This window comes from Phytophthora infestans, genomic scaffold (genome assembly GCF_000142945.1).
Source record: "Phytophthora infestans T30-4 supercont1.2 genomic scaffold, whole genome shotgun sequence".
NCBI classification, from domain to species: domain Eukaryota; phylum Oomycota; class Peronosporomycetes; order Peronosporales; family Peronosporaceae; genus Phytophthora; species Phytophthora infestans.
Window position 1 is genome coordinate 536,484 of NW_003303757.1, and position 23,442 is coordinate 559,925.

Here is a 23,442-nt window from a genome sequence, read left to right on the forward strand (position 1 = left end):
TACGTCTCTACAGTACTGTAGACGCAGAACAGTTTTTCAATGGCAACCAGTGGCGTGGCAATTTGCCACTGACAGTTTGTCAGATGTGAACTACATGTACTTCGTACAACTCGTGTTGAACATCCTGATCCCTTGCCGATGTCGGTTCCTATGCACGGTATCCCTTCAAACGGTACCGCTTCGTAGCCCACTTGCGCCAGCAATCGATTCGTTCGGGACAAATCGTCCAGGTCACAGGCCCCGCGGGCGCAGTGCGTCAAACTTGAAAGTTTTGGTATCGACACTTTAAAAAAAAATGAGAGAGAGCACAATACGATTCTGAAGGGTTAACCTTGCCAGTGAGAATCAGGGGCTAAGGGTATTTGACAAACTAGTAATCTAGAGTAATAGTATTACTAATGCTATTTGAGTATTAGTACTATTACTACCGTATACCGGTAGTGTGGTATTCACTATTAGTATTAGTATTACTCAGGTGAGGCGATACTATAGTACTCTGAACAGTACTATTTTACCAGAAAGCCAGTGAACAAGCAACTGCCCCTCATTGAGCACTCATCGAACCTGTGGCTGTCCTGCGTCGTTTGCCATTTCAGAAAAGTACTGGATACCGCCATCGCGATCGACCAGGATTCGACGGCTGAAGATGCCTTGTGCAGTTCATGGCTGTGTGGAAGGTCCTGAGCTCAAGACAGACCCTTGCACCGTATGCAGAAAGCCCACTCACCACCTGTGTGCAATCGGGGTATTTGAAGGAGACACGTCGTCGTTGAATGAAAGGTAATTTGCTCATTGTTGTGTCTTATTTCCACGTCTAACCCTCTTCTCTGTTGATACGCAGATTCTGCAGTCAACCATGTGTAGAGAAGATTTACCCGACCGCTAAGGACTCTACACCAGCCGTGACGACCTCTTCGACGGTCCCCGCCGCTACATCTTCTTCTGCGTCGAGGAATATCTGGGCTGGATCCGACTCCGATTTCGTGCCGTCTCCTGAAGTCGCCGTGGCATCGGATACTGCGGTTGTGCGTCCAGTGAAGCGTCGGAAGGTTGCGGCGAAAGGGAAAGTGGCCAAGGTGAAGGCCATTAAACCTCCTCTGGATGGTAACCTACGTAGTGTGCCCCCTCCTCCCCCGGCCTCTCCTGTTTCTGACTTAGGGGTCCCGCTTTCATTGACACACTCAAGGAAGGTTGGTACTACTGATTCTGTCTGGGACCTAATTCATGTATTGGATAAACCCTACAGAAAGCGAAATCCGTGGAAGCCTTCCACCCAAGTGTACCGCAACATTTGTCTGCTGTGCTGTGAGGAGATAAAGGCACGGAAGAATACCACGCCCTACAGCTGGGAGGATGCCTTACGCAGCACGAAGAATACGAGCAACGCCAAGGAGCATATCAAGTCGAGACATGCGGACCATCCTTTGGCGATTTTAGCAGAACAGACAACAGCTCAAAAGGCGAAAGACGATGTCATGAGTGCGGAAGATGACACCCGAGTCGTTTTAGACTTGACTTGTGGTGGTGAGAATGATGCTACTACTTCTGCGCCTATTACTACTGGTTCGTCTGCGGGGAATAAGTCTTTGGCGAAACGTTTCTTCAAGGCGGATGAGAAGACGCTACACGTGCTGATTTCGAAGTGGCTAATTACGCAAGGAATTCCTTTTCCGGCATGCAGGTCAGGCCCCTTCGAGGAGATGATGCGTGCGGCAACAGGCAATCCAACATTCCCTATGCTCAGTCGTGACAGGCACGACCGTTTGCTTCAAGGACAGTTCCAACTATTTTGCGATCTTGTCGGAGACCTCCTCACTTCTGAATTCGAAAAGGCGTGTCATCTTTAGTACCTGAATCTGATACATGACATCTGGACTAGCTGTGGAAAAGACAGTATCGTTGGTGCGTCCGTGGCATTTATTGATACATCGTGGAGATTTCGGTTCATCGCAATGCTAGCTACTGTCAAGAACGACGGACACAACGCTCCGCTTGTGGCTAAAGTGATCGAAAGTGGTTTTAAGGCGAAGTACGACATCGACATCCGTGCAATGACTCGCTTCACCATGTCCGACACGACGCCCTCAGCGCGCAATGTAGCTGACCATATTGACAGCGAGCAAGAAGATTGCTCGATGCATCTGCTGAACCTGTGTATCGGATATGGGATCGGATTGAAGGACAACATACAAACCAACAGTGTGTGGAATGCTGCCTGCCATTCATGGGATAAAGTAGTTACGATAGTTACACCGGGTGGATCTCTGGAGAAGGGTGGTGAAGTCATTCAGAAACTACGCAATCTGAACAACCACTTCCGGTCGCCGAAGCAGCGCAACGCGTTGAAGAAAATTCAAGAAGCTCTCTCGTACCCTGAGCTAGACCCCATGACCGACAAAGATGTTAGAGTCGCGTACACGTGCAAGCTGATAAGGCGGTCTGTGGTTAACCATGCGGCTTTTGAAGCTTATTTCCAGTCGACGAAGGAGTCGACTAGCGTGTGGTCAGCTTTGTCTGCAGACGACTGGGTACTGGCAACCGAGATGGAAGCGGTAACGCACTTTATCGCCAACTTGGCATTGGTTGAGGTGCAAAGCGAGAATCTAGTATCTTCATACATGGTAGTATTCCGAAGACTTGCCGAGAAGAAGCTGAAATCGTTCAAGTTTGACAATATGGTTTTTGAAGCCCCTCGAGCAAAGGATGGGAACGAGGCAAGTCATCGACGGGTAGTGAGAAAGCTTGACCAGTTCACAGAAGCTGGGAAAACGTGCCTGCGAAGGACTCTTCTACAACTGCAGTCACGGTTCCCAAAAGTGACGAGGGAGGCTATGGTGTGTATATTACTGGACCCTCGTACTAAGTCCAGCGCCAAGAAAATTGCTGCGGTTGGCAACGTCTCCCGCAAAGAGGAGAAAGCCACTTACAAAAATGGTCTGGAATTTCTTCGAGACGAGCATCGAAAAGTGTTTGCGCAGAGGGCGAAGGTGGGCAAGATGCCATTATCGCAGACTTCATCGCAGAGCAGCCTACTCAGCCAGGACTTGAATTCCCCGCTCTCTTCTCCATCATCGACAGGCTGGGACGACGAAGACGAGCTCTTGCTCGGGGCACCTATTCGTACAAGTAAGACCAGGGAGGAGGTCAAGGAGTCGGAGTTAAATGCAAGAGCGGACAGTATCATGAACGAGTGGCTCGAGATGGAGCCTGAGTGGCTCGAGATTGCACAGCGCCAAAACCCTGAGACCAAGAAGGAAGATCTGTCCTCTGCAATGACAACGGACAGTCGGACGGGTATGTGCTGGTCGCTGCTGGGGTTGTACCAACACGTAGACGTCCTGCAATGGTTTCGCGACGAAGGCGAGAGCCAATACCCTTCAATCGCGCTGCTTGCACGTATTCATCTCGGCAAGATCTCATCGTCGGCGTTTCAAGAGCGAGTGTTTTCTACGGGGGGAATAATTATGGGGCCGCTTCGTACCAGAACAGATAGCAGGCGATCGGAGAAGCAGCTACTACTGCGGCACAACAGGAACGAGATTGTGATGATGAAGCAAGACGCGCGCAAGTCGCGTGACTCCTCGAAAGCGGTAGAATAGTACTTTGACTATTAATACTAATAATACTAATATAAATACCGTGATAAGATTTCAATACTATTATTAGTATTACCGGGAAAAAAATGGCCTAGCATTACCGGTAATAGTGCTACCGCCTTTTTGGCGGTACTATTAACCCCTGGTGAGAATAGTTCAGTTTTGTTTAACGCGAGTCGGACACGAGAGAGATACCCCGAACCCAGTAATTGTTTTTAATTTTGTAAACTACATGCATTTGTGTCCAAAGCCAAGCATTCGTCGACCCCCCCCCCCGGAACAGTTCCGGGAACTGCTTTCCATCCGCTTGAAGATCAAGGCGCGGAGCAGAAAGCAGAAGGTATTTTCTCTGATATAAAACCAGCCATGTGGAGACCGCAATGGGGCTGGTATTGCCCCCCGTTGATCCTCGAACCTAGCACACGCCCATGCCAAGTTACGTCAACATGCAGCATTTTGGTCAGTACTACCGGAAAATCGGAGTGATTACCGTAACGCTATCCTATAGAAACCTCCGTCGACGCACCGCGAGGGAGCCGCGGGGTCTATTACTATTACCAGTACAGGTATCGCTTCAAGCGATTCGCTTGATGTGTGCGGCGACAAGGATCCTGCTGGCGCGCAGAGAAAAGGAGCTCCGATGGGATCATCACTTAAAGCTTCGCTCGATGACATGGCTCCCGGCGAAGTCCCGCCGGTGACTGGCTGGCCCTGTCCAGCCAAAGGGGTCCACTCCGTCCAGGCAAGTTGCCTGGCAACGTCACATGCACTGCCATGTCTCTGGCACAGCCGGCAGGCAACTGGATAGGTTGAACAGCGTCAGCCTGATCAGGTCTCGGCCTTGCCATTCTGCTTTTTGCTCGCCCCAGATCACCTCGGACTCCGCAAGACAGCCATGCAACGCCACATCCTGCGTCGCCTGCCCCGCTCCATTGCTCGCAGCGCTGCTGCTTCCACAACCGCCAAGGCGTCGCTGCTGTCTCGCAACTTCTCCGTGGATGTGAAGCAGACCAACTTGTTCATTAACAACAAGTTCACGCCGTCTTCGTCCGGTGCAACATTCGACACCATCAACCCTGCAACGGAGGAAAAGATTGCGTCTGTGGCCGAGGCCACAGCTGCCGATGTTGATGCTGCTGTGGAGGCTGCTCGTGCCGCCTTTAACGGTCCGTGGCGCACCATGGATGCCGTTGACCGTGGTCGTCTGCTGTACCGTCTTGCAGACCTCATTGAGCAGAACGGCGAGGAGCTGGCTCAACTGGAGGCTCTGGACGCTGGCAAACCACGCTTCTTCACGCGCGTCCTGGACGTCCAGCAATGCATCAACGTTCTTCGCTACTACGCCGGCTGGGCCGACAAGGTGCACGGCAGCACCATCCCCATTCCGGGTAAATACTTGTGCTACACGAAGCAAGAGCCTGTTGGAGTGTGCGGTCAGATCATCCCGTGGAACTTCCCCTTAATTATGATGTCATGGAAGCTTGGCCCCGCCCTTACTACCGGTAACACCGTCGTGCTCAAGCCGGCCGAACAGACGTCGCTAACGGCTCTGCGTGTCTGTGAGCTCATCGTCGAGGCTGGCTTCCCTGAGGGCGTCGTGAACGTTGTGACGGGGGGTGGTGCTTCCGTTGGCGCCCACCTCGCGCAGCACCCGAAGGTGGACAAAATTGCCTTCACCGGATCCACCCAGACGGGTATGAACATCATGCGTTCGTCGCACGTGGACAACCTTAAGCGTATCACTCTTGAGCTCGGTGGCAAGTCCGCCAACATCATTCTTGACGATGCAGACATCGATGCGGCCATCCAGCAGTCGCAGATTGGGCTGTTCTTCAACGCCGGCCAGGTGTGCATCTCCGGTAGCCGCGTGTTTGTGCAGGAGGGTATTTACGACGAGTTTGTGCGTCGCTCGGCTGAAGCCGCGTCGTCCATGAAGATTGGCGATCCGTTCGACTTGTCCGTCATGCACGGCCCCCAGATTGACGGCAACCAGTTCAAGAAGATTTTGAGATACGTTGAGTCTGGTAAGAAGGACCGCGCCCGTTTGGTGTGCGGTGGCAAGCGCTGGGGCGACAAGGGTTTCTACATTGAGCCGACCGTGTTTGCCGATGTGACCGAGGACATGGCTATCGCTCGCGAGGAGATCTTTGGCCCCGTCATGTCGATCATCAAGTTTAAGACTATCGACGAGGTCATTGAGCGCGCTAACAACTCAGAGTTTGGCCTGGGTGCCGGTGTTTTTACGTCCAACCTGGACAATGCCATCAAGATCTCCAATAGTGTGCGTGCCGGTACCGTGTACGTGAACTGCTACACGGTGATCGAGGCCAACACGCCCTTCGGAGGCTTCAAGAACTCGGGCATTGGTCGCGAGCAGGGCGAGCTGGGCTTGCGCAACTACCTTGAGAACAAGACCGTGATTATCAAGCGCCCCGACGACTCCATGCCTTAAGCTGGTAGATATAGACACCCATCCGTTTTGACGTGGTAGCGTAAAGATATAAACATCGAGCGTCAATTTTGCTGGAAGTACAGTACATGCATTTGCAACGTGGCTTGGTGGTGGGTTGAGACGCACGCCGGCTAGGTCATAGAATGTCGTTAGTAACGACTCGTTACGGTCACAGACAGGTGAGTGACAACCATGTTCCAATATACTACATGTACTACGTACATGTAACGTTAGTATATTTTTGTTTTTTTGCAACGGTGGCAGCGATGTCTGACCGACCTACTTCAACTTTGTCAATACTTTGATCATCAACAATTTTGTGATCTGAGCACATCATTTGTGTTTGAAACACCAATTGAAGCCAGCAATTTTCCACGAATCAGTAGACGAGATAGCGAGTACGCTTGCTTTCAGTAGGTTTAATTTCAGCCACTAGTGTGCCGTTACCGTTGGTTTCTTCGGGAGAGGCCGAGCCGTTGGTTTTCCGCGTCAGTTCCCATTTCGACATCGTTGGCTCGCAAGCGTCGACGTCTCAAACCCAGAAGACCGCCCTTCACGCGCGTCCTCCCCACCTGCCTCGACCGTCCACCCCGACAGCTCGAAGTCTGCCCACCTTTCACGCCCGGCGACCCTCACGACTTGGCTTCAGTGCATGCGTTTGCAAATCCCGTGCGACCATATTGATTCGAGTAGTACGTCGACCTGGAAACGAAAGAGACAGGAAGCTGTGCGTCATCCCCCGGATCATCCCCTCCGCCACCATTCCTTTCCTTCATCGTCGCTCGAGCACGTGATCTCGCTCACGATACAGGACCAAACGCTCTTCTTCAGCTAATCCGACCCCCCCTCGAATTTAAGACTTAAATACCAAGATGTCGCTCATGAACATTGCAGGAACCCAGTCGGTCGACGACCCCGAGTATCGCTACAAGATGCCGCGTCTTCAAGCCAAGATTGAAGGCCGTGGCAACGGTATTAAGACTCTGGTCGTCAACTGCGCGGATATTGCAACGTCGCTCCACCGCTCTACCGCCGAGGTGTGCAAGTTCTTCGGCTGTGAGCTAGGAGCTCAGTCCAAGTACGACGAGAAAACAGACCGTGCCATTGTGAACGGAGCTTTTGAAGCTGGTATGATGCAGCAGCATCTGATTAAGTACATCGAGGGCTTCGTGCTGTGTCCCGGCTGCCGCCTTCCAGAGACCAAGTACAAGTTCAAGGGTCAGCTGATCTTCCACAAATGCTATGCCTGTGGTGCCGTGGAGCCGGTGGATATGAACCACAAGCTCACGACCTTCATTTTCAAGGAGCACACTGCTGCTAAGCGTAGCAGTAAGGACGACAAGAAGAAGAAAGAGAAGAAGGAGAAGAAGGAAAAGAAGGACAAGAAGGCCTCGCACGACGAACCTGAGGACGAGTCGGCCACTAAAAAGAAGGAGAAGAAGGAAAAAAAGGACAAGAAAGACAAGAAGGACAAGAAGGACAAGAAGAAGAAACACCACAAGGACAAACACTCTGACAAGGACGCGTCTGACGCTGAAGATGACGAAGTGGTGTGGCACACGGACTTGTCTGCTGAGGCTGTGGCTGCTCGTGCTGCTGAGGCTGAAGCCATTGAGGCTGCTGCTGCCGCTGCCATGCAGAGTGCGGCGGCCGAGGAGGTCGTGGCTACGCTGGACAACCTTCAGGTGGACGACGAGAACGCTCTGGACTCTGCCGTGTCCAACTTGCAGCGCTTCTTGACTGAGAGCCACGCGGAGTCTGAGATCTTTGAGGAACTCTGTCGCCAGCAGACATACTCGGCGTTGCCTGTCACGGACCGTCTTGTGATCTTCTTCCGCTCTGCCTTTACCAACCAGGTGCTAGCTAGCAACCAAGTGGCTAAGTACGCTCCTGTGCTTGAGAAGATCATCGACGGCCAGCACTCGCAGTACCAGCTGCTTGCTTTGGCCGAGCACTTCTGTGCTGTGGAGCACCCGGAGCTGTTGAGCTCTTACCCGATCCTTCTCAAGTTGTTGTACGATGAGGACTTGCTGGAGGAGGAGTGTCTGGTTGCCTGGGCTAACAACGGTGTTCGCAAGGAGTACGCCCACTGGGCCGTCACGGATGAGCTTGCTGCTAAGCTGAAGGCCCTACTGCAACCGTTCATTGAGTGGCTGGAGAACGCCGAAGAAGAGAGCGAGGACGACAGCGACGACGAGTAATCTGGCTCCACGTTGTTGGAACTGAACTGCATTTCTGTACTGATCAAGTTACCAACCCGACGCTTGCATATTCAATCTTTTCCAGATCGACACCCTTTGGAAAGCGGGAAGCAACCAACGAGTTGCATCACCCAGAAGGTGTTCGATCATTCAGTGCATTTCAACACGAAGCAGACTGCAAAAAGTTATCGAGAATAATGAAGGAAGTCTGCCTTGAATCCATTCTATTGCTGTTGAGGTTCTGTTGTTCTCGTTGTTATCGACCTCAACATAGACACACCTTACTCTACGTACGAGTTTGACTCTACCTGTGTTTATCGTGAGCTCCTGTAGTTTCTACTACTGAAGTAGTAGTACTACATAGTATTTGCTTCTGCACTGTGTGGATGGCACTGACAATGCTATTTACGATAGCGGAGATCTCTTCCTCTAAGTTGGTAGCACTCGACGACACATCGTCTTCAGCGATACCACGAAGGCTTGCTGCTACAGCATCAGCGGTGAACGGAGCTGTGGCCTTAGTTTCAAATAGATCCTGGTGGAAGCGCAGGAATTTGCCCTAGAAGTATACAAACCAAACGATATCAACGAAAGATGAAGAAGAATAGTCAACCAGAACTAGGAGGACTTACCTTGCAGTTTTTCACGCCAATAGTGAATACCGGTTTGCCCGACGCGACGGCCTCCGTTGTCATAGAAATCGAGTCCGGCGTGGTTACGATACAGGACGCCGTGGACAGTAGTGCATAGTACGGATTCCGACGTTCGGTGCCTTCAAATACTAGCAGCTGTCCAGGCGCTGGAAACCTTACATCTAGACAGCGACCAATTATCCTCCGCACGTTCTGAGGCGTCCTTCGCGAAAACGTCACCAACACTGCTACGTCATCATCGCCTGGAAGCGCTCGGATAAACTCGTCCACCATCTTCTCAGTATCCTGCTCGGTGAACGCAAAGCCACGACATGGTCCTCCTAGCAGCCACACGACGCGTTTTCGTCTCTTTTGAAGCTTTTCATCGAGCTCTTCGCTCCATTCACTGCCGTGTTGATGCAGCAACTCCGGCGTTATGTTGTGCACAGTACCAGACGTTAGGAACAGGTTGTTTGCACCGCTTTTGCCTCTTGAAAAGTCGTGTCTGGGTGCAACTATAGCGTCAAACCATGTGAGCGGCACTCGTGGATGCTGGATCTGCACATTGAACGTCCTTTTGGGCTCTAGCTGCTTCACCACCGCACATAGAGCCACGGTGCTCCTCCCACAGCCGATAACGACGTTTAGTTCTCCCGTTTTTTTCTGCACAGAGAAAACTTGACATGTGCCTTGCTCCTTGTAGCCAAATAGCGGATTGCGAGTGAGTTTAGCACCGAAAACCTGCAGCACCGGCGGAATCACGTGTGATCTTCCCAGTGTCACATCCACACACTCCACTGGCGAGCACACCACACCCAGCCTCTGCGGAACAATCTCGTCTAGCAGTTTCGTACGCAGTCTCGCAGCCAGCGCCAGTGCCTGCTTTTCGGCCCCAGCCGCGCCGTTCCGGAGCACCACCAGCCTCACCAAGCTCATGCAATGATATTGATCATCAAAGTTAGTCCCACTATGGGCTTTTCCAAATAAGACCCGTTTGTTTAAAGACCCAGGTTAATTTTCTGGCAAAAGAAAAAAAACGGACCTATCGAAGTGAATACCTTCAGATCAACCTCGAGGTATGCAATTATGCAATACCTGGGGCACTGTATTAGTTAGGCCTGCCAACCAGAGACGGAAATGGCAACGACTTCCAGTGCCTTCGAGATCCTGCGCTCGACGCGTCATCTACCGGTTGTAGAAAGGGAGTTGGTATTCGGCAAGCGCTCGACAGATGCAGCAGCTGCGAGATCCACGGCGGGTGCCGCATGGGGAAAAAGTTCACGCAAGTGGGTGGCTGTTTCGACGTCCTCCCGCGAGTTTGGCGACGCCATGCCTCGTGAGCTACGCACTTTAGTGGCTGCCTCCTTCGACGTGTTTACACGCACACAGCAGACATCTCAGCTGGGCGCGTTCGGTGTCGCACGTGCCAGTCGCGAGTACCGTGAGGCTCTGAAAACATGCATCTTCGCTCTGGAGGACCGTCTGGACGCGAACAAGGACTCGGATATCAATACTGAAGAGGAAGGAGAATTCCTAGATCTTTTAAAGGTGTCACTAGCCATATGGCACCTGTGCGAACTGCTGCTGCTTCGTGGCGGAGCCAGAGGAGCGGACAGAACCCTGGCGTATGAGCTGGCACTATGGCTACAGGAGCACTATTGCAGCACGCTGCTGGAGAAGACAGAGGCTGAGAGCGAAAGACTCAGGAAGCAGCAGAAGCCCGAGCAAGACTCAGCGTTCTGGAGCACAGTCCAGTCCCTGGTATTGACGGGCAATGGCTCCAGTGCGTGGAGTCTACTGGCTTCACATTCGAGCTACAAGTCGCTGTTTTCTCGCGATTCCATGTCGCTGACTGGAGCGTCGACCAAAGCGGCGTTTCAAGCAGTGCAGAATCTGCTACTAACGATGCCTGGAAGAGCTGGAAACTCGGATAGAAGCTTGGAACAGGACGGAGCAGCAGAGTGGAAGAACTGGAACGACGCGTGTCAATATTTGCTCAACACAGACGGATACATCAGGTCAAACACAGGGTTTACGACACTTCTTGAGACTATGGCAGCCAAGGAAGACGTGCTGAAGAACAGTGCTAGCACTTGGTACGAGCTGATGATGGCCAGACTGTTTCTGGACGAACCTAAAGCGATCGCACATCGCTTCGAGTTCCTGATGGCCAACTGCTTCTGTGCCTACAACAGCAACGAGAAGAGTATGGGCAACTTTGACTGCATCATCCTGGCTATTTTGCAGTATGACATCCAGAGTGCACTGCAGGATATCATTGCGCTAGGCTTTTCGTGGATGGCTGCGCATCTGACTGATCTGTTGCAGCGAAGTAACGTGATTGTGGCCGATGAGCTGCTGCCTGAGGGGGATTGCACGCTACGAGAGCGTTTCTTGCTCCAATATGCGATGGAGATCGGTGCCAGTAGTGGCATGTGGCAGTTTGCTGTGCGGTACTACGAGTACTGTCCTAAGTACGGTGCGATTGCGATTCGATCTGCGTTGGCACGTGAGCCTTTGCCAACAGATTACAAGGCGGACCGTCTTCTGTCGTATTGTCATGGCAAGACGTTCCTGCTTCAAACGCAGAACCTTATCACACTCCAGAGAGCACAGGATTGCCAGGCAAACAGGTCGTACGCTTCGGCTCTGCACTGGATGCTGCGCGGCAATCATTTGGACGACGTGGATGCGCTGTGCGATGACATTTTGCAGGAATGCAACGACACAAACTCGCTGACTCCGTTACACGAAGCGGTGCAGTTTATGGAGTCTCACCCGAAATTGGCGCGTCCTCAGAAGTTGGCGTGGCTAGTGAAATACCGCGAGTTTCAACTGGTATTGGACGATCTCGAGTCTTTGCGACAACAGTTAAAGACGGATGAGCTTCAGAACAACAAGGAGAAACGCACAGCCCTTGAAAGTAAGGTTCGGTTCGTGTCTGTGGAGGCTGCTAAGAGATTGGACTGGTTATTCAGCTCGACAGAAGCTCCCAAGCTGCTGCGCTTACAAGTGCTGCAACAGACGGAGCGCCTTCTCAAGGAATCTCCGACTGTCTTTGGGTCGCGACACTTGTACTCCCTTATGGCGTACCTGCAGCAACTGGACCGTTCCTTCGACCGTCAAGAGTTTTACGAACTGGGATCGAACAAGTACTTGAAAGAACGCATTGAAAGCTTGATCTCGAGAAATCTGGCCGAAGCCATGCTGCAAGAAGCTACAGCAAGTGGATGTGGTGTGGACCCCCCAAGTCGTCACGCAACTGCAGCACTAGTTGCCCAGCAGCCTTATTTGATCGCAGACGCGGCGTTTACACCGATGGAGGATTGATCTTGTTGGATATTACCTCGAAGCTGGCGATGTCTTTTACAGCCTGCGGAGCTGGTTTTTGCTTCGAAGTGTTGCTGGTGACGAAGCTTTATGTCGTGATCCTTGTTTTGGTACAGGTGCATCGATGAAGCGTATGGTGTGTTAGACATTAGTGGAATAGCAAGGACTGAAGTATTTTCAACAAGGATACAGTACATATCAACTTCTGTGTTTCGTCGCCTTCGAAACATCACACGACCACCTTTTTATCTCGCTTTGAAAGGCAAGCTGCTGAATCGTGTAAGTAAAATGACCTTGTACGTGATAAGTACATGAAGATTTAAGATGCATGCAGAAATTTATTGGTGACGACAAATTTCTGATTGTGCTACGCACTTCAGGCATGAAGATGAGAAATACTGATGGCACCCCACGTATCACAGAGTGGATACCGAACACGGGTGCGGAGAGATTGTCTTCGCCGAGAGACTTTTTGAACACACATTTGCTTTGGCAGATGCTTGGAGCTCAGCGATATTCTATCGACACTTGCAGGAAATTAAGATCTTTCATTGAAGGCTATGGTTTGGCCGGGTCACTCTGGTCGACAAGACACACGTTAGAAACAAAGTATCTTCCACATTGATTCCTGAGCCACGATATCCAACTCACTTGATTGCTCTCCGAGTAGATCTAGAACGTCCGACATGAAATCGCCGCCTTCCTGCTTGAACTTGCAGGCGGCTTCGACAGCTTCTTTGAATAGTTTGACCACATTCGTACCGTCCGCAGCAGAGACGAAGCTGAACTCGAGGTTGTGCGTCTCGGCAAATTTGAATTTTTTGCTGGTCACCTGGTGTAGCAACAAACAGTGGCGTTATACCAGCAGTGAGTTCTTCTGCTCTCACCAATTCATCGTGCAGTAGGCATCCACTTACGTCCATATCGACGTCGATCTTGTTGGCAACCAGGAAGCAAGGGATGTTCTCACAGTACTCACGGAGCTCCTTGTACCAATTAGCTAGATTCTGGTACGTCACCTTTCGCGTGACATCGAAGACCTACGTTGCGTGTCAACCAAGATGCTCTCAGAGACGATATCGAGCACGAAAGATCAAAGGAACGCACGAGAATGCACGCTGTCGCTCCGTAGTAATACGACGGATGCATACTGGAGAACCGTTCTTGTCCTGCTGTGTCCCAGAAGTCTAACAACACACACATCAGTACAAGCTCCATTCGAACAGCATCAAGACAGGACACACCAACTTTCACTGTGCGCTTCCCATTCTCGCCGTCTAGCTCCACCTCCTTCCGAAATAGCGTCAATGCAAACGTTGACAGCTGCAGGGCAAGGACATGTCAGAAGCAGCAAGTCCTTGTGTGTGTACACACGCACCTGGCGTGGTTGGTACTCGTTCATCATGAAGCGCTCGACCAGCTTGGACTTGCCGACGGCCGAGTCACCGAGCAGAATGACCTGTCATGAGATGGGCGAAGTATTATCAGTCACAGCACAACAAATGTCCATGGAAGCTACATACCTTCACATCGGGCTCGCCGAGACTGTCATCAGGCACCTCTGCGGTCGCAGCCATTTTGGATGATGAAAGGTCGCAATTGAACCGGAGACAATACCGGTGAAGATGAAAAGCAGTAACCTCTTCGTTAGACTGCTTTTTAAGAAGGAGAAAATCTTTTGAGTAAACTTTTTTTAATGACAAAATTGCAACAAGAAGATTGCTTCAAGAAAGCAATTCCAATAGATTTTAAAGTTTAGATTCTGAAAATTTATTTAGAACATATGGATTGCCTTAAAATGATCTGCTCAAAAAGCACAGCTTGGTGTGCGGCACATAATGCATCGTGATCCACCAGAAGCCAAAGCAAAAACGACTTGGCGCGACAATGGCGGAGCTGGACACGGAGCACGTGCGCATGCTGGACGCCGGCAGACAGCGCGTGGCGTACTCACCGCTGCTAACGTCTAGCAGCTTCGCCTCGGTGGTCTCCAAGAGGACACAGCTACTGCAGCACGGCAACACCTTCGGCCTGAGTTTCGTGGCGACCGAGAAAGGTAATGCGGAATCGAATAAACTCAACCCGTTTCGCTATATGATAACTAATAGATCTTGTGAAGGCTTCGTGATGACCAAAAACGATGAGCTGGAAGTGTCGTGCACCGACTACACTAAGCGGCGACAGGAAGCCGTGGACCACGGACAGAAACTTGCACTAGAGGAGATCCACGAGCTGCCGGTGGCCAAGGAAGTCCTGCTGCCGTCCATTGCCTACTACATCGCACTCTCCCCAGACGAGATTATGCTCGCTGTGGCCTACGGAGACTCGGTCGCGCTCTTTGAAGTCGCTCACATCGTGGAGGAGGTACGACTTCATATCTCTATGCATCTTGTACATATTAATCACCTGGTTGGTTGGTTCTTTTTAGGTATCTCCCGCACCTTTTTACACGTTTTCCAAGATGCAAGCGCAGGAGATCGCGTGGTGTAGAGATCCTTCTAGCGAACGTTTTGCAGTCTTGACGCTCGAGAAGCAGGTGGCCGTGTGCTCGCTGGACGGAGCAAGAGACGTCATTAATACAGAGACAGACGCGTCGTCCATTGCCTGGTCGCCGTCAGGAGAGCAGATTGCAGTCGGCCTAGCAGATGGCAGCATTGGCATCTACGCGCGAGACTCTTTCGAGTTCGTTCGCTCCTTTTCTCAGCCGGAATCCTGTGCGGATCAAGAATTAGAGACGCACCACGTCAACTGGGCGGAGGAGGAGTTGGTCCTGGCCGGATACCACAAATACGACGAAGAGAATGAGGAAACAATCGCCCAGGCCTGCATTTTCGACAATGGAGAATGCGTCGAGCTGGACGAAGTTGTGGGATTCTTCGACGTGGAGGAGCGACGACACCAGTATTTCTCCGTTTTCTTACCGGACTGGCGCATGTTCTTCATTACCTGCTCGCTGAGTGCAGATATCGAGTTGCTCGTTTCAGATCCCGAAGGCGGCGAATGGCAACTGTGGAAGCCGCTGGAGAAGTACCAAGCACGGCTTCCCATGAACGCTGAAGACGAGGAGTCTTTTCCAATGGGCTTTGCTATCAATTTGAACTCGACGACGCCTGTTCCAGTCGATGAGGATTCATTCCCTCCCGTTCCTATTGTTTCTTGTACCAACACAGAGGGACTTTTGGTCAATTTTGCTTTTGTGGATACGACTGTGAGTGAAGTCGATTTTGTAAAAAGCCCGTCGCCGTTTGACAAGAAGGCAACGCGTGCAGCTGCGGTGATTTCTAGTGGAACTTCAGAGGTGAAGACTGAGGTGTCTGTATCTCCGAAGAAGCAGATTTCGCACACGTACGGCCAGAACGATGAGAATGAGTTCGCCGAGTCCGATGGAGAGTCAAGTGACGAGGAAGAAGAGCGTAAGGAAGAAGAAGAAAAGGCTAGAACTACGTTCCGCTCGATGACGTCTGATGGAGCCGATCATATCACTCGGGAAGTGTTCCCGAAGCTGTTTAAGGCAATGGGGGCTACGTATGACGAGGAAGAACACACGAGGACTATAGAGAGTCTGGAGAAGGATGGCAAGATCTACGAGAATGACTTCGTTACGTGGTACGTGAACTGGATCTTCGGTGATGATGAATCCGAATCGGACGAAGAAGTAGATGTGTCTGCTGTGGAGTCGAAACCGGCGGAAATGAAGTCGAAGGAGGAGATCGCAGCGGCTTTTTCGAAGTTTACGGCCAAGGAGGGAAGCTGGAAGTGTGCGGTGTGCATGGTGAGCAATGGCCCCGACGCGATGAAGTGCAGTGCGTGTGAGACTCCGAACCCTGCAGCGCCAAAGACAATAGCTCCAGTAACGACGGCGAGTGCGAACTCTGCAGGCTCAATTGGCTCTGGTGGATTCTCTTTCGCGGTATCTACGGGCAGTGACTCGAAGCCGTCGTCCTTTTCGTTCGGCGTGACTCCAGCGGCTGGCTTCAGTGCGGCTGATGCCACCAAGTCTACCGGATTTTCGTTTGGTGCTGCTTCTACAAGCACAGGATTCAGCTTTTCAAGTAACACGGCGCCGTCCGGAACAGGCTTTAAATTTAAAGCTGCTACCTCTTCGACTGCTTCAACAGCGACATCTAGTGTTAGCTTCGGTGGAGACACGAGTGGCTCAACCGATGCAACAAGTACCAGTAAAACTGCTGCTGCGGTTGATTCATTAGTGAAAGACACCGAACCTGCTTCTCCGAAGAAGGCGATCTCTCATGAATATGGCCAGAACGACGAAAACGAGTTTGCTGAGTCGGATGGTGAGTCGAGTGACGAGGAAGAGGAGCGTAAGGAAGAAGAGGAAAAGGCCAGAACGACGTTCCGTTCGATTGCGGCCGATGGAGCTGATTATATTGCTTCGGAGCTGTTTCCAAAGCTGTTTAAAGCCATGGGGGCTACGTATGACGGGGAAGAACACACCAACACGATGACGGATCTCGAAAAGGATGGCAAAATCTACGAAAATGACTTCGTTACGTGGTATGTGAATTGGATTTTCGGTGACGTAGACTCTGATTCCGATGACGAGGATACTCCGCAAGTAGCGTCTCAGAAGACAATATCGCATGAGTACGGCCAGAATGATGAGAACGAATTTGCCGATTGCGACGAGTCGAGTGACGAGGAAGAGGAGCGCAAAGAAGAAGCAGATACCGCTAGAGTTACGTTCCGCACAATTGCGGCGGATGGAGCTGACTATATCGTTTCGGAGCAGTTCCCGAAGCTGATTAAGGCAATGGGCGCTACATATGACGAGGAAGAGCACACCAACACAGTGAAAGATCTCGAAAAGGATGGCAAGATCAACGAGAATGACTTCGTTACGTGGTACGTGAACTGGATCTTCGGTGACGAAGCCTCAGATTCAGATGAAGACGACGATGCACCTGCGTCATCAGCGAAGCCCGCTGGAATGAAGTCGAAGGAGGAGATCGCAGCGGCTTTTTCGAAGTTTACGGCCAAGGAGGGAAGGTGGAAGTGTGCGGTGTGCATGGTGAGCAATGGCCCCGACGCAATGAAGTGCAGTGCGTGTGAGACTCCGAACCCTGCAGCACCAAAGACAATAGCTCCAGTAAAAGCGGCGAGTGCGACATCTGCGGGCTCAATTGGCTCTGGTGGATTCTCTTTCCCGGTATCTACGGGCAGTGACTCGAAGCCGTCGTCCTTTATGTTCGGTGTTACTCCGGCCGCTGGTTCTGGTACTACTGGTGCAAGCAAGTCTACCGGATTTTCGTTTGGTGCTGCTGCTTCTAGCACAGGATTCAGCTTCCCAAGCACCGCGAACACAGGTTTTAGCTTTTCGACTAGCACGAAACCTGCGACTTTGACGGCCGCCGCAGCTTCTTCAAGCGGCAGTGGATACCCCCCGGACACGACGTCAACGCCGAAGCCGCCTACGTTCGGTGCTGCCAGCAGTGGTGGGTATCCTCCCGACACGACTTCCAAGCCCAAGCCTCCTGCGTTTGGTGCTGTACATGCAAGTGGATACCCTCCAGACACGACGTCGAAGCCAAAGCCTCCAACTTTCGGCGCAAGTGGAAGCGGCTACCCGCCTGACACGACATCAAAACCGAAGCCGCCTGCGTTCAGTGCTGCCAGTAGTGGTGGCTATCCTCCTGACACAACATCAAAGCCGAAGCCTCCTGCCTTTGGAGCTGTTAGCAGTGGTGGATATCCGCCTGACATGACTTCTAAGCCCAAGCCTCCTTCTTTTGGCACCGCAAGCTCAAGTGGCTATCCTCCAGACACGACGTCGAAACCAAAGCCCCCTACTTTCGGTGCTGCAAGTGGCAGTGGATATCCGCCTGATACGACGTCAAAGCTGAAGCCCCCTGCTTTTGGTGCAAGTGGAAGCGGCTACCCGCCCGATACGACTTCGAAACCGAAGCCTCCTACCTTTGGTGCTGCCAGCAGTGGTGGGTACCCTCCGGACACGACTTCGAAACCGAAGCCTCCAGCCTTTGGTGCTACCAGCAGTGGTGGATACCCTCCGGACACGACTTCGAAGCCGAAGCCTCCAGTCTTTGGTGCTGCCAGCAGTGGTGGTGGATACCCTCCGGACACGACGTCTAAGCCGAAGCCTCCAGCGTTCGGCCAGTCAACTACGTCGAACACAACCCCATCATCCTCTTCGTTTGGTTTCGGTTCGTTCGGTAAGAGTCTATTCGGCTCAAAGCCGGAATCTTCACAATCGACAGATTTTTCTGCGCAAACGAGCACTTCAGCTAGCACCGTTACTCCAACGAAGCCAAAGTCTTTGTTTGGAAGCGCTGGGGCCACAGGAAAGGCACCAGACACATCATCGTCTCCATTTGGCGCTGTCCCGAAGGCGAATTCAACGAGCGCGTTCTCATTTGGATTGGCGAGTGCTAGCGACTCGAAACCCAGTTCAGCAAGACCAAGTTTCTCCTTCGACAGTGTGTCCCCACCACTGGATAAGACAGAGGATCGTGACAGCTCTGAAGGTCAGCCTCCTACCAAGCGTACACTGAAGTTCGGAGATACCAGCGCGTTTGGTGCTGAGGCCACAACTCCAGCCACGACGACTAAAGCAAAGCTGACTACAGCCCCTGCCAAGACCACCAAGGATATCCCGTCTTCGCGAATGGAGGGGCAGCTGTGGAAGTTGATTGTGGACTTTGATAAGTCGCTGCAACGAGTGAACGAAAGCTCGAAGAATATCCCGTCTAAGGATGCTGACTTTTCGAAGAAGCTTTTGTCTCAAACGGACCAGCTACGCGCGCAGATTTCGCGTCTCTGTGACGAGATTAACACTTTGGATGAGTCACGGGATCACGTGGAGAAGGATGTCTTGTTTGTTATCGGAAGTGATGGCGATGTGCACGAGCAGCTGGAATATGGGCGTGAAACCTTGGATAGCTTTAATGACGAGGCTCTCAAGAGGACGCTGGAGGAGCAGCCACTGGACCAGCGATCGAAGGAAACGTGGGACTCGTTGAAGAACAAGATGAGTGAAGTAAAAAATTGCTGTGCTGATCTCGATAGCCACCTGTCGTCTTCCAAGATCGGTACTGATGGATCCGGCGCTGTGTCTTCGACGCACTTGTTCCGTGTGTTGAAGCAGACTTACGATAATTCCAAGATGCAGTACAACAAGGCGTGCAAGCTGGCGGAGCAACTGGAGAAGCTGAGTTTGCGTGGCGACATGCGTCAATCGAATGGCGTAAGTGCGATTTCCGGCGAAGCTGAAGCTCATTCTACAGTTACCAAGGCGGAGATGGTTCAGATGATCGTGGAGACCGAACAGCGCAGTCAAGATGTGCGTCGCAACTTCTTGACTCTATGTAACAACGTTGTTACTCCTCGTGATGTCTTCTCGACGCCACGACGAAAGCTGGTACCTCCCACGCCGTCCAAGTCCTCGAACTCGCCACTGCAAGTCAAAGCGTGCAGCAAGTTGATGCCAAAGACGCAGCTGAGTGTTGCTTCTCCCTTGAGCTCAGCGAAGCAGTCCTCGCGGTCCGTCTCGTTCCAGGAGACCGCCGTGAAGTCTGGGTCGAAGTTGTTCTCGCTGGCGGAGGCAATGACACCGAAGGAGGAGCCTACCAAGCTCGTTCAGACGCCTCAGCCAGCAAAACCGAGTGTGAGTGTGGGCAAGGCCCCCCAGCGACCAAGTCTAGGCGCCCCAGCTACAGAGACCAAGCCCACGACGACGAGTGCAGCAAAGCCGAATGCCTTTAGCTTCCCGAAGCCAAAGGAAGGTAGTAGTGGGTTTGGAACGACAGCGACTAAAGAGGAAGCGAAGAAGACACCCTTGACGCCATCGTTTGGCGGGTTTGGAGTCAGCTCACCGGCAGTCAAGCGAAAAGCTGAGTCGGCTCCGGCGCCTGCTTTCTCGCTAGGAGGAAAGGAAGCTGCAACGCCTTCTGCTTTCAGTTTTGGATCCAAGGATAAGACTTTTGCACAGTCGACTTCGACATCTTCTACGAGGACCTACAAGGCGCTTTTGGAAGCTTTTTACAAGGTGCATAACCCGTCAAAGACTGGGAGTGTGATTGAGAAGGCTCTGGCAACGTATAAGGGCAGAGAGGAAGATCTGTTCACTCGACTCTTTACTATGTACGTCCAGGATTCGACGCCTGATGATGTCTACAAGTATTTAGGTGGAGGGCCAGTTCCTCCAAAGTCTGCGTCTGTGGCAGCCTCCAAGTCTCCTGCGCCTGCCAGTGCAGCAGCTAAGAGTCCGTTCGGTGGGTTTGGAGCCTCCACTTCGACTCCGAATAGCGCAGCCAAGCCCAATCCGTTTGGAGCGTCTCCGTCAGCGTTCAGTCTCGGCCCAGCTGCCAACACGTCGTCCGGTTTTGGAGCGTTTGGATCCACAGCAACGACGGCAACCACGACGCCCTCTCCCTTCGGTCAGCCTGCAGTGGATTATCGTCAGAAGTTGGTGGAGTTCTACCAGAAACACAACCCGAGCAAACTCAGTAGTGTGGACGCCACGCTGCAGAAGTACAAGGGTAACGAAGAGAAGCTCTTCCAGAATTTGGCCACCAAGTACAAGGTGAACGCTAGTCCAGCCGTGCAGTCTACGAACTCTACTGCTACGGCAAGTCCATTCGGCAAACCTGGAGCATTCTCGACCCCTAGCACCTCTGGAACGACCTTCGGCTCCACTAGCTCAGCTGGTTTCGGCGCAGCAAATCCTGCCCCCAGTGCGTCTCCATTTGGTGCAGCGGCCCCTGCTTCGTCTCCGTTTGGTGCTTCAACGTCTCCAGCCTCCACTGCCTTTGGGTCTACAGGTGGAAGTGGATTCGGAGGTTTCCAGTCGACTACGGGTACAGCCCTAGCGTTCGGTACACCTTCTCCATTCGGCACTGCGACAACCGGCTTTGGAGCTGCCGGTGGCGTCAACTACCGTGAGAAACTTACAGCTTTCTATCAACAGCACAATCCTGCGAAGCTGAGCTCTGTAGACGCGACATTGGAGAAGTACAAGGGCCGTGAAGATCATCTGTTTGCGATGCTGGAGCAGAAGTATGTGAAGAAGACCCCGACAGCGCCTGCAACTGGAGGCTTCGGTGTTCCCAGTACCACGACATTCGGTGGAGGTAGTGGCTTTGGTGCGCCCTCGGCCCCTGGAGGGAGCGCAGCTCCTGCGTTCGGCTCAGCTTCGGGTTTGGGAGGTGCCGCACAGCCAGCATTTGGAGGAGCTGCAGGCTCAGGCTTTGGGATGGCGTCGCGCATGGGCGGAGGGTTCGGCTCGGCTGCTCCGGCCGCTCCCAGTGGTGCTGCCGCCGGCGCAGGATTCAGCGCCTTCGGCACTCAGACGCCGTCGTTTGGTGGCGCCACACAGCAGTCTGGTGGATTTGGCGCTCCTGCAAACAGTGGAGGCTTTGGGTCTGGTTTTGGAGGTGGTGCGACTACAGGAGGCTTCGGCCAACCAGCTGCATTCAACAGCACCAGCTTCACCCAGATGCGGTGAGAGAGACACAGAAGAAATATATGGCTTGATATAGTAAAGCGAGAGACGATTGACACCAAGCTTTTCCATGTTAAAACGGCAAAAGGCAACTCGACTGAGGTTTTGCTGTTTCGTTTAGAGGGTATTTGACTCAAATATCAAATTTTGATGGGAGTTGCCAAAAGTCACCTTCAGCCAATCGGATCCGTTCTTTTTATTTTACACCAATCCATGGACATTTGCAAGACTTTGGCGCGATCTGGGGTGCTCAGCTTTCATTTCCCACACATCGAGTTGAAGGATTCGAAAACCCCGAGGAAACTAATCATGTCGGACGCCGCCGCCCCCGCACAGGACACGCCCAGACAGGAGGAGGACTCGCGCAAGGTGAACCTTGTGTCCATGGACGGCGACAGCTTCGAGGTGTCACGAGGTGTTGCAGCCATGAGCGAGCTGGTCAAGACGCTCATTTCCGGTGCGTTTTTCTCAACCTATTGGCAATAATTGGCCAATGGTGGCAATCTAACTGGCAAATGTGTATACTTGCTTTGACAAAAGATGATGCCGATGACGACGAAGTGCAGGAGATTCCTTTGCCGAACGTCAAGAGCCCCGTGCTGTCCAAGGTGATTGAGTTCTGCAGCCATCACCACAACAACCCCATGCGCGAGATCGAGAAGGTGGGTTGAGAACAAGACTGCATATGTGCTGCGAGTATACTTGGAATCTAATATGTGTATACTCTTTTATTAATTGCAGCCCCTCAAGAGCGCTGACATGCACGATGTGGTGTCGGACTGGGACGCCAACTTCGTGGACATTGAGCAGGAGATTCTGTTCGAGCTCATCTTGGCTGCCAACTACATGGACATCAAGAGTCTGCTGGACCTGGCCTGCGCAAAGGTAGCTAGTATGATCAAGGGGAAGACCCCCCAGGAGATCCGCGAGACGTTCAACATTGTCAACGACTTTACCCCCGAGGAGGAGGCGCAGATCCGAGAGGAGAACAAGTGGTGCGAGGAGGCGTAAGCTTTAAAGAGTCCATGAACACCACCCCAACGGAGAGCTCTGGCCAGCAGAGCGGACGTGTACGTTTTACGATTCCCGTTTCCAGTGACCAGCGAACATGCAGGAAACAAGACGTCTTCGCTGGCTCTGCGGCGTGCGCTTGGTAGCGAGCATCGGTGGAAGAAGAACGAGGAGGGAGGAGTTTGCAGCTTACTCTCGACATGTTTTTGAGTTTTGAAGCCGAAATGAAATATCTCGCACGTTTATTTTTTAAGCATTCTTCTTCCGAGTTGTTGCGGTGACTTTTAGTTCTAAGGGCACAGCTTTATTGATGAAGCTGCAGTAATACAGCAGCTGATACTGCTGCGGTATCAATTATTGGTTTTGGTTTTGAAAATAAAAGATGTTTCATCCGTAATTGCGCGGCCTCTTGGGGGGAAACAAGGCCGCAAACTCAACGGGACGGGTCGCTGGTATAAACGGTTGCTTTTGCAGTCGCTTGTAAGACCTGGCTGCATGGGGAGGCAACGCCGAGTCTGTCGCAAATAGGACTGCGAGATAGCATTAGGGGCCAGGCCCACCACTATCATCAAAGGAACGTTCCTCAACACTTTGGCAGCATAGAGACCTAGTCCTTGTGCTCTACCGGATACGTTTGGCAAATGACAAACAACGTGGTGATTGCAGTGCAAAGAATGACTGGCTGAACAGCAGCCTATCGTTTTGCCTCACCCCACTATCTGGCATTCAATCCCCCTTAGCAACC

At 52.2% G+C, this 23,442-nt stretch overlaps 8 protein-coding genes across 8 annotated transcripts; 5 read left to right on the top strand and 3 right to left on the bottom strand.

The window, feature by feature from the left end:
* Window positions 1-4,491: 4,491 nt before the first annotated feature.
* Window positions 4,492-6,048, top strand: PITG_01253 (aldehyde dehydrogenase, mitochondrial precursor; the record flags this gene model as incomplete). The annotated part of the gene is made up of 1 exon (XM_002907880.1): window positions 4,492-6,048. One exon carries the CDS (start codon window positions 4,492-4,494, stop codon window positions 6,046-6,048), a length of 1,557 nt encoding a protein of 518 aa, XP_002907926.1.
* Window positions 6,049-6,427: 379 nt separating this feature from the next.
* Window positions 6,428-6,556, bottom strand: PITG_01254 (uncharacterized protein; the record flags this gene model as incomplete). The annotated part of the gene is made up of 1 exon (XM_002907881.1): window positions 6,428-6,556. One exon carries the CDS (start codon window positions 6,554-6,556, stop codon window positions 6,428-6,430), a length of 129 nt encoding a protein of 42 aa, XP_002907927.1.
* A 364-nt stretch (window positions 6,557-6,920) lies between these two features.
* Window positions 6,921-8,249, top strand: PITG_01255 (eukaryotic translation initiation factor 5, putative; the record flags this gene model as incomplete). Its single annotated transcript, XM_002907882.1, has 1 exon — window positions 6,921-8,249. One exon carries the CDS (start codon window positions 6,921-6,923, stop codon window positions 8,247-8,249), a length of 1,329 nt encoding a protein of 442 aa, XP_002907928.1.
* A 265-nt stretch (window positions 8,250-8,514) lies between these two features.
* PITG_01256 (uncharacterized protein) lies at window positions 8,515-9,817 on the bottom strand (the record flags this gene model as incomplete). Its single annotated transcript, XM_002907883.1, has 3 exons — window positions 8,515-8,535; window positions 8,659-8,808; window positions 8,882-9,817. The coding sequence occupies 3 exons, from the start codon at window positions 9,815-9,817 to the stop codon at window positions 8,515-8,517; spliced, it is 1,107 nt and encodes a 368-aa protein (XP_002907929.1).
* Window positions 9,818-10,000: 183 nt separating this feature from the next.
* PITG_01257 (nucleoporin NUP85-like protein) lies at window positions 10,001-12,211 on the top strand (the record flags this gene model as incomplete). Its single annotated transcript, XM_002907884.1, has 1 exon — window positions 10,001-12,211. The coding sequence occupies one exon, from the start codon at window positions 10,211-10,213 to the stop codon at window positions 12,209-12,211; it is 2,001 nt and encodes a 666-aa protein (XP_002907930.1).
* A 598-nt stretch (window positions 12,212-12,809) lies between these two features.
* Window positions 12,810-13,616, bottom strand: PITG_01258 (ras family GTPase, putative; the record flags this gene model as incomplete). The annotated part of the gene is made up of 5 exons (XM_002907885.1): window positions 12,810-13,043; window positions 13,129-13,251; window positions 13,319-13,398; window positions 13,456-13,534; window positions 13,590-13,616. 5 exons carry the CDS (start codon window positions 13,614-13,616, stop codon window positions 12,810-12,812), a joined length of 543 nt encoding a protein of 180 aa, XP_002907931.1.
* Window positions 13,617-14,098: 482 nt separating this feature from the next.
* On the top strand, window positions 14,099-21,801 carry PITG_01259 (nuclear pore complex protein, putative; the record flags this gene model as incomplete). Its single annotated transcript, XM_002907886.1, has 3 exons — window positions 14,099-14,267; window positions 14,331-14,575; window positions 14,640-21,801. The coding sequence occupies 3 exons, from the start codon at window positions 14,099-14,101 to the stop codon at window positions 21,687-21,689; spliced, it is 7,464 nt and encodes a 2,487-aa protein (XP_002907932.1).
* Window positions 21,802-21,951: 150 nt separating this feature from the next.
* On the top strand, window positions 21,952-22,950 carry PITG_01260 (S-phase kinase-associated protein 1A; the record flags this gene model as incomplete). Its single annotated transcript, XM_002907887.1, has 3 exons — window positions 21,952-22,143; window positions 22,227-22,348; window positions 22,428-22,950. The coding sequence occupies 3 exons, from the start codon at window positions 21,996-21,998 to the stop codon at window positions 22,695-22,697; spliced, it is 540 nt and encodes a 179-aa protein (XP_002907933.1).
* Window positions 22,951-23,442: the final 492 nt, after the last annotated feature.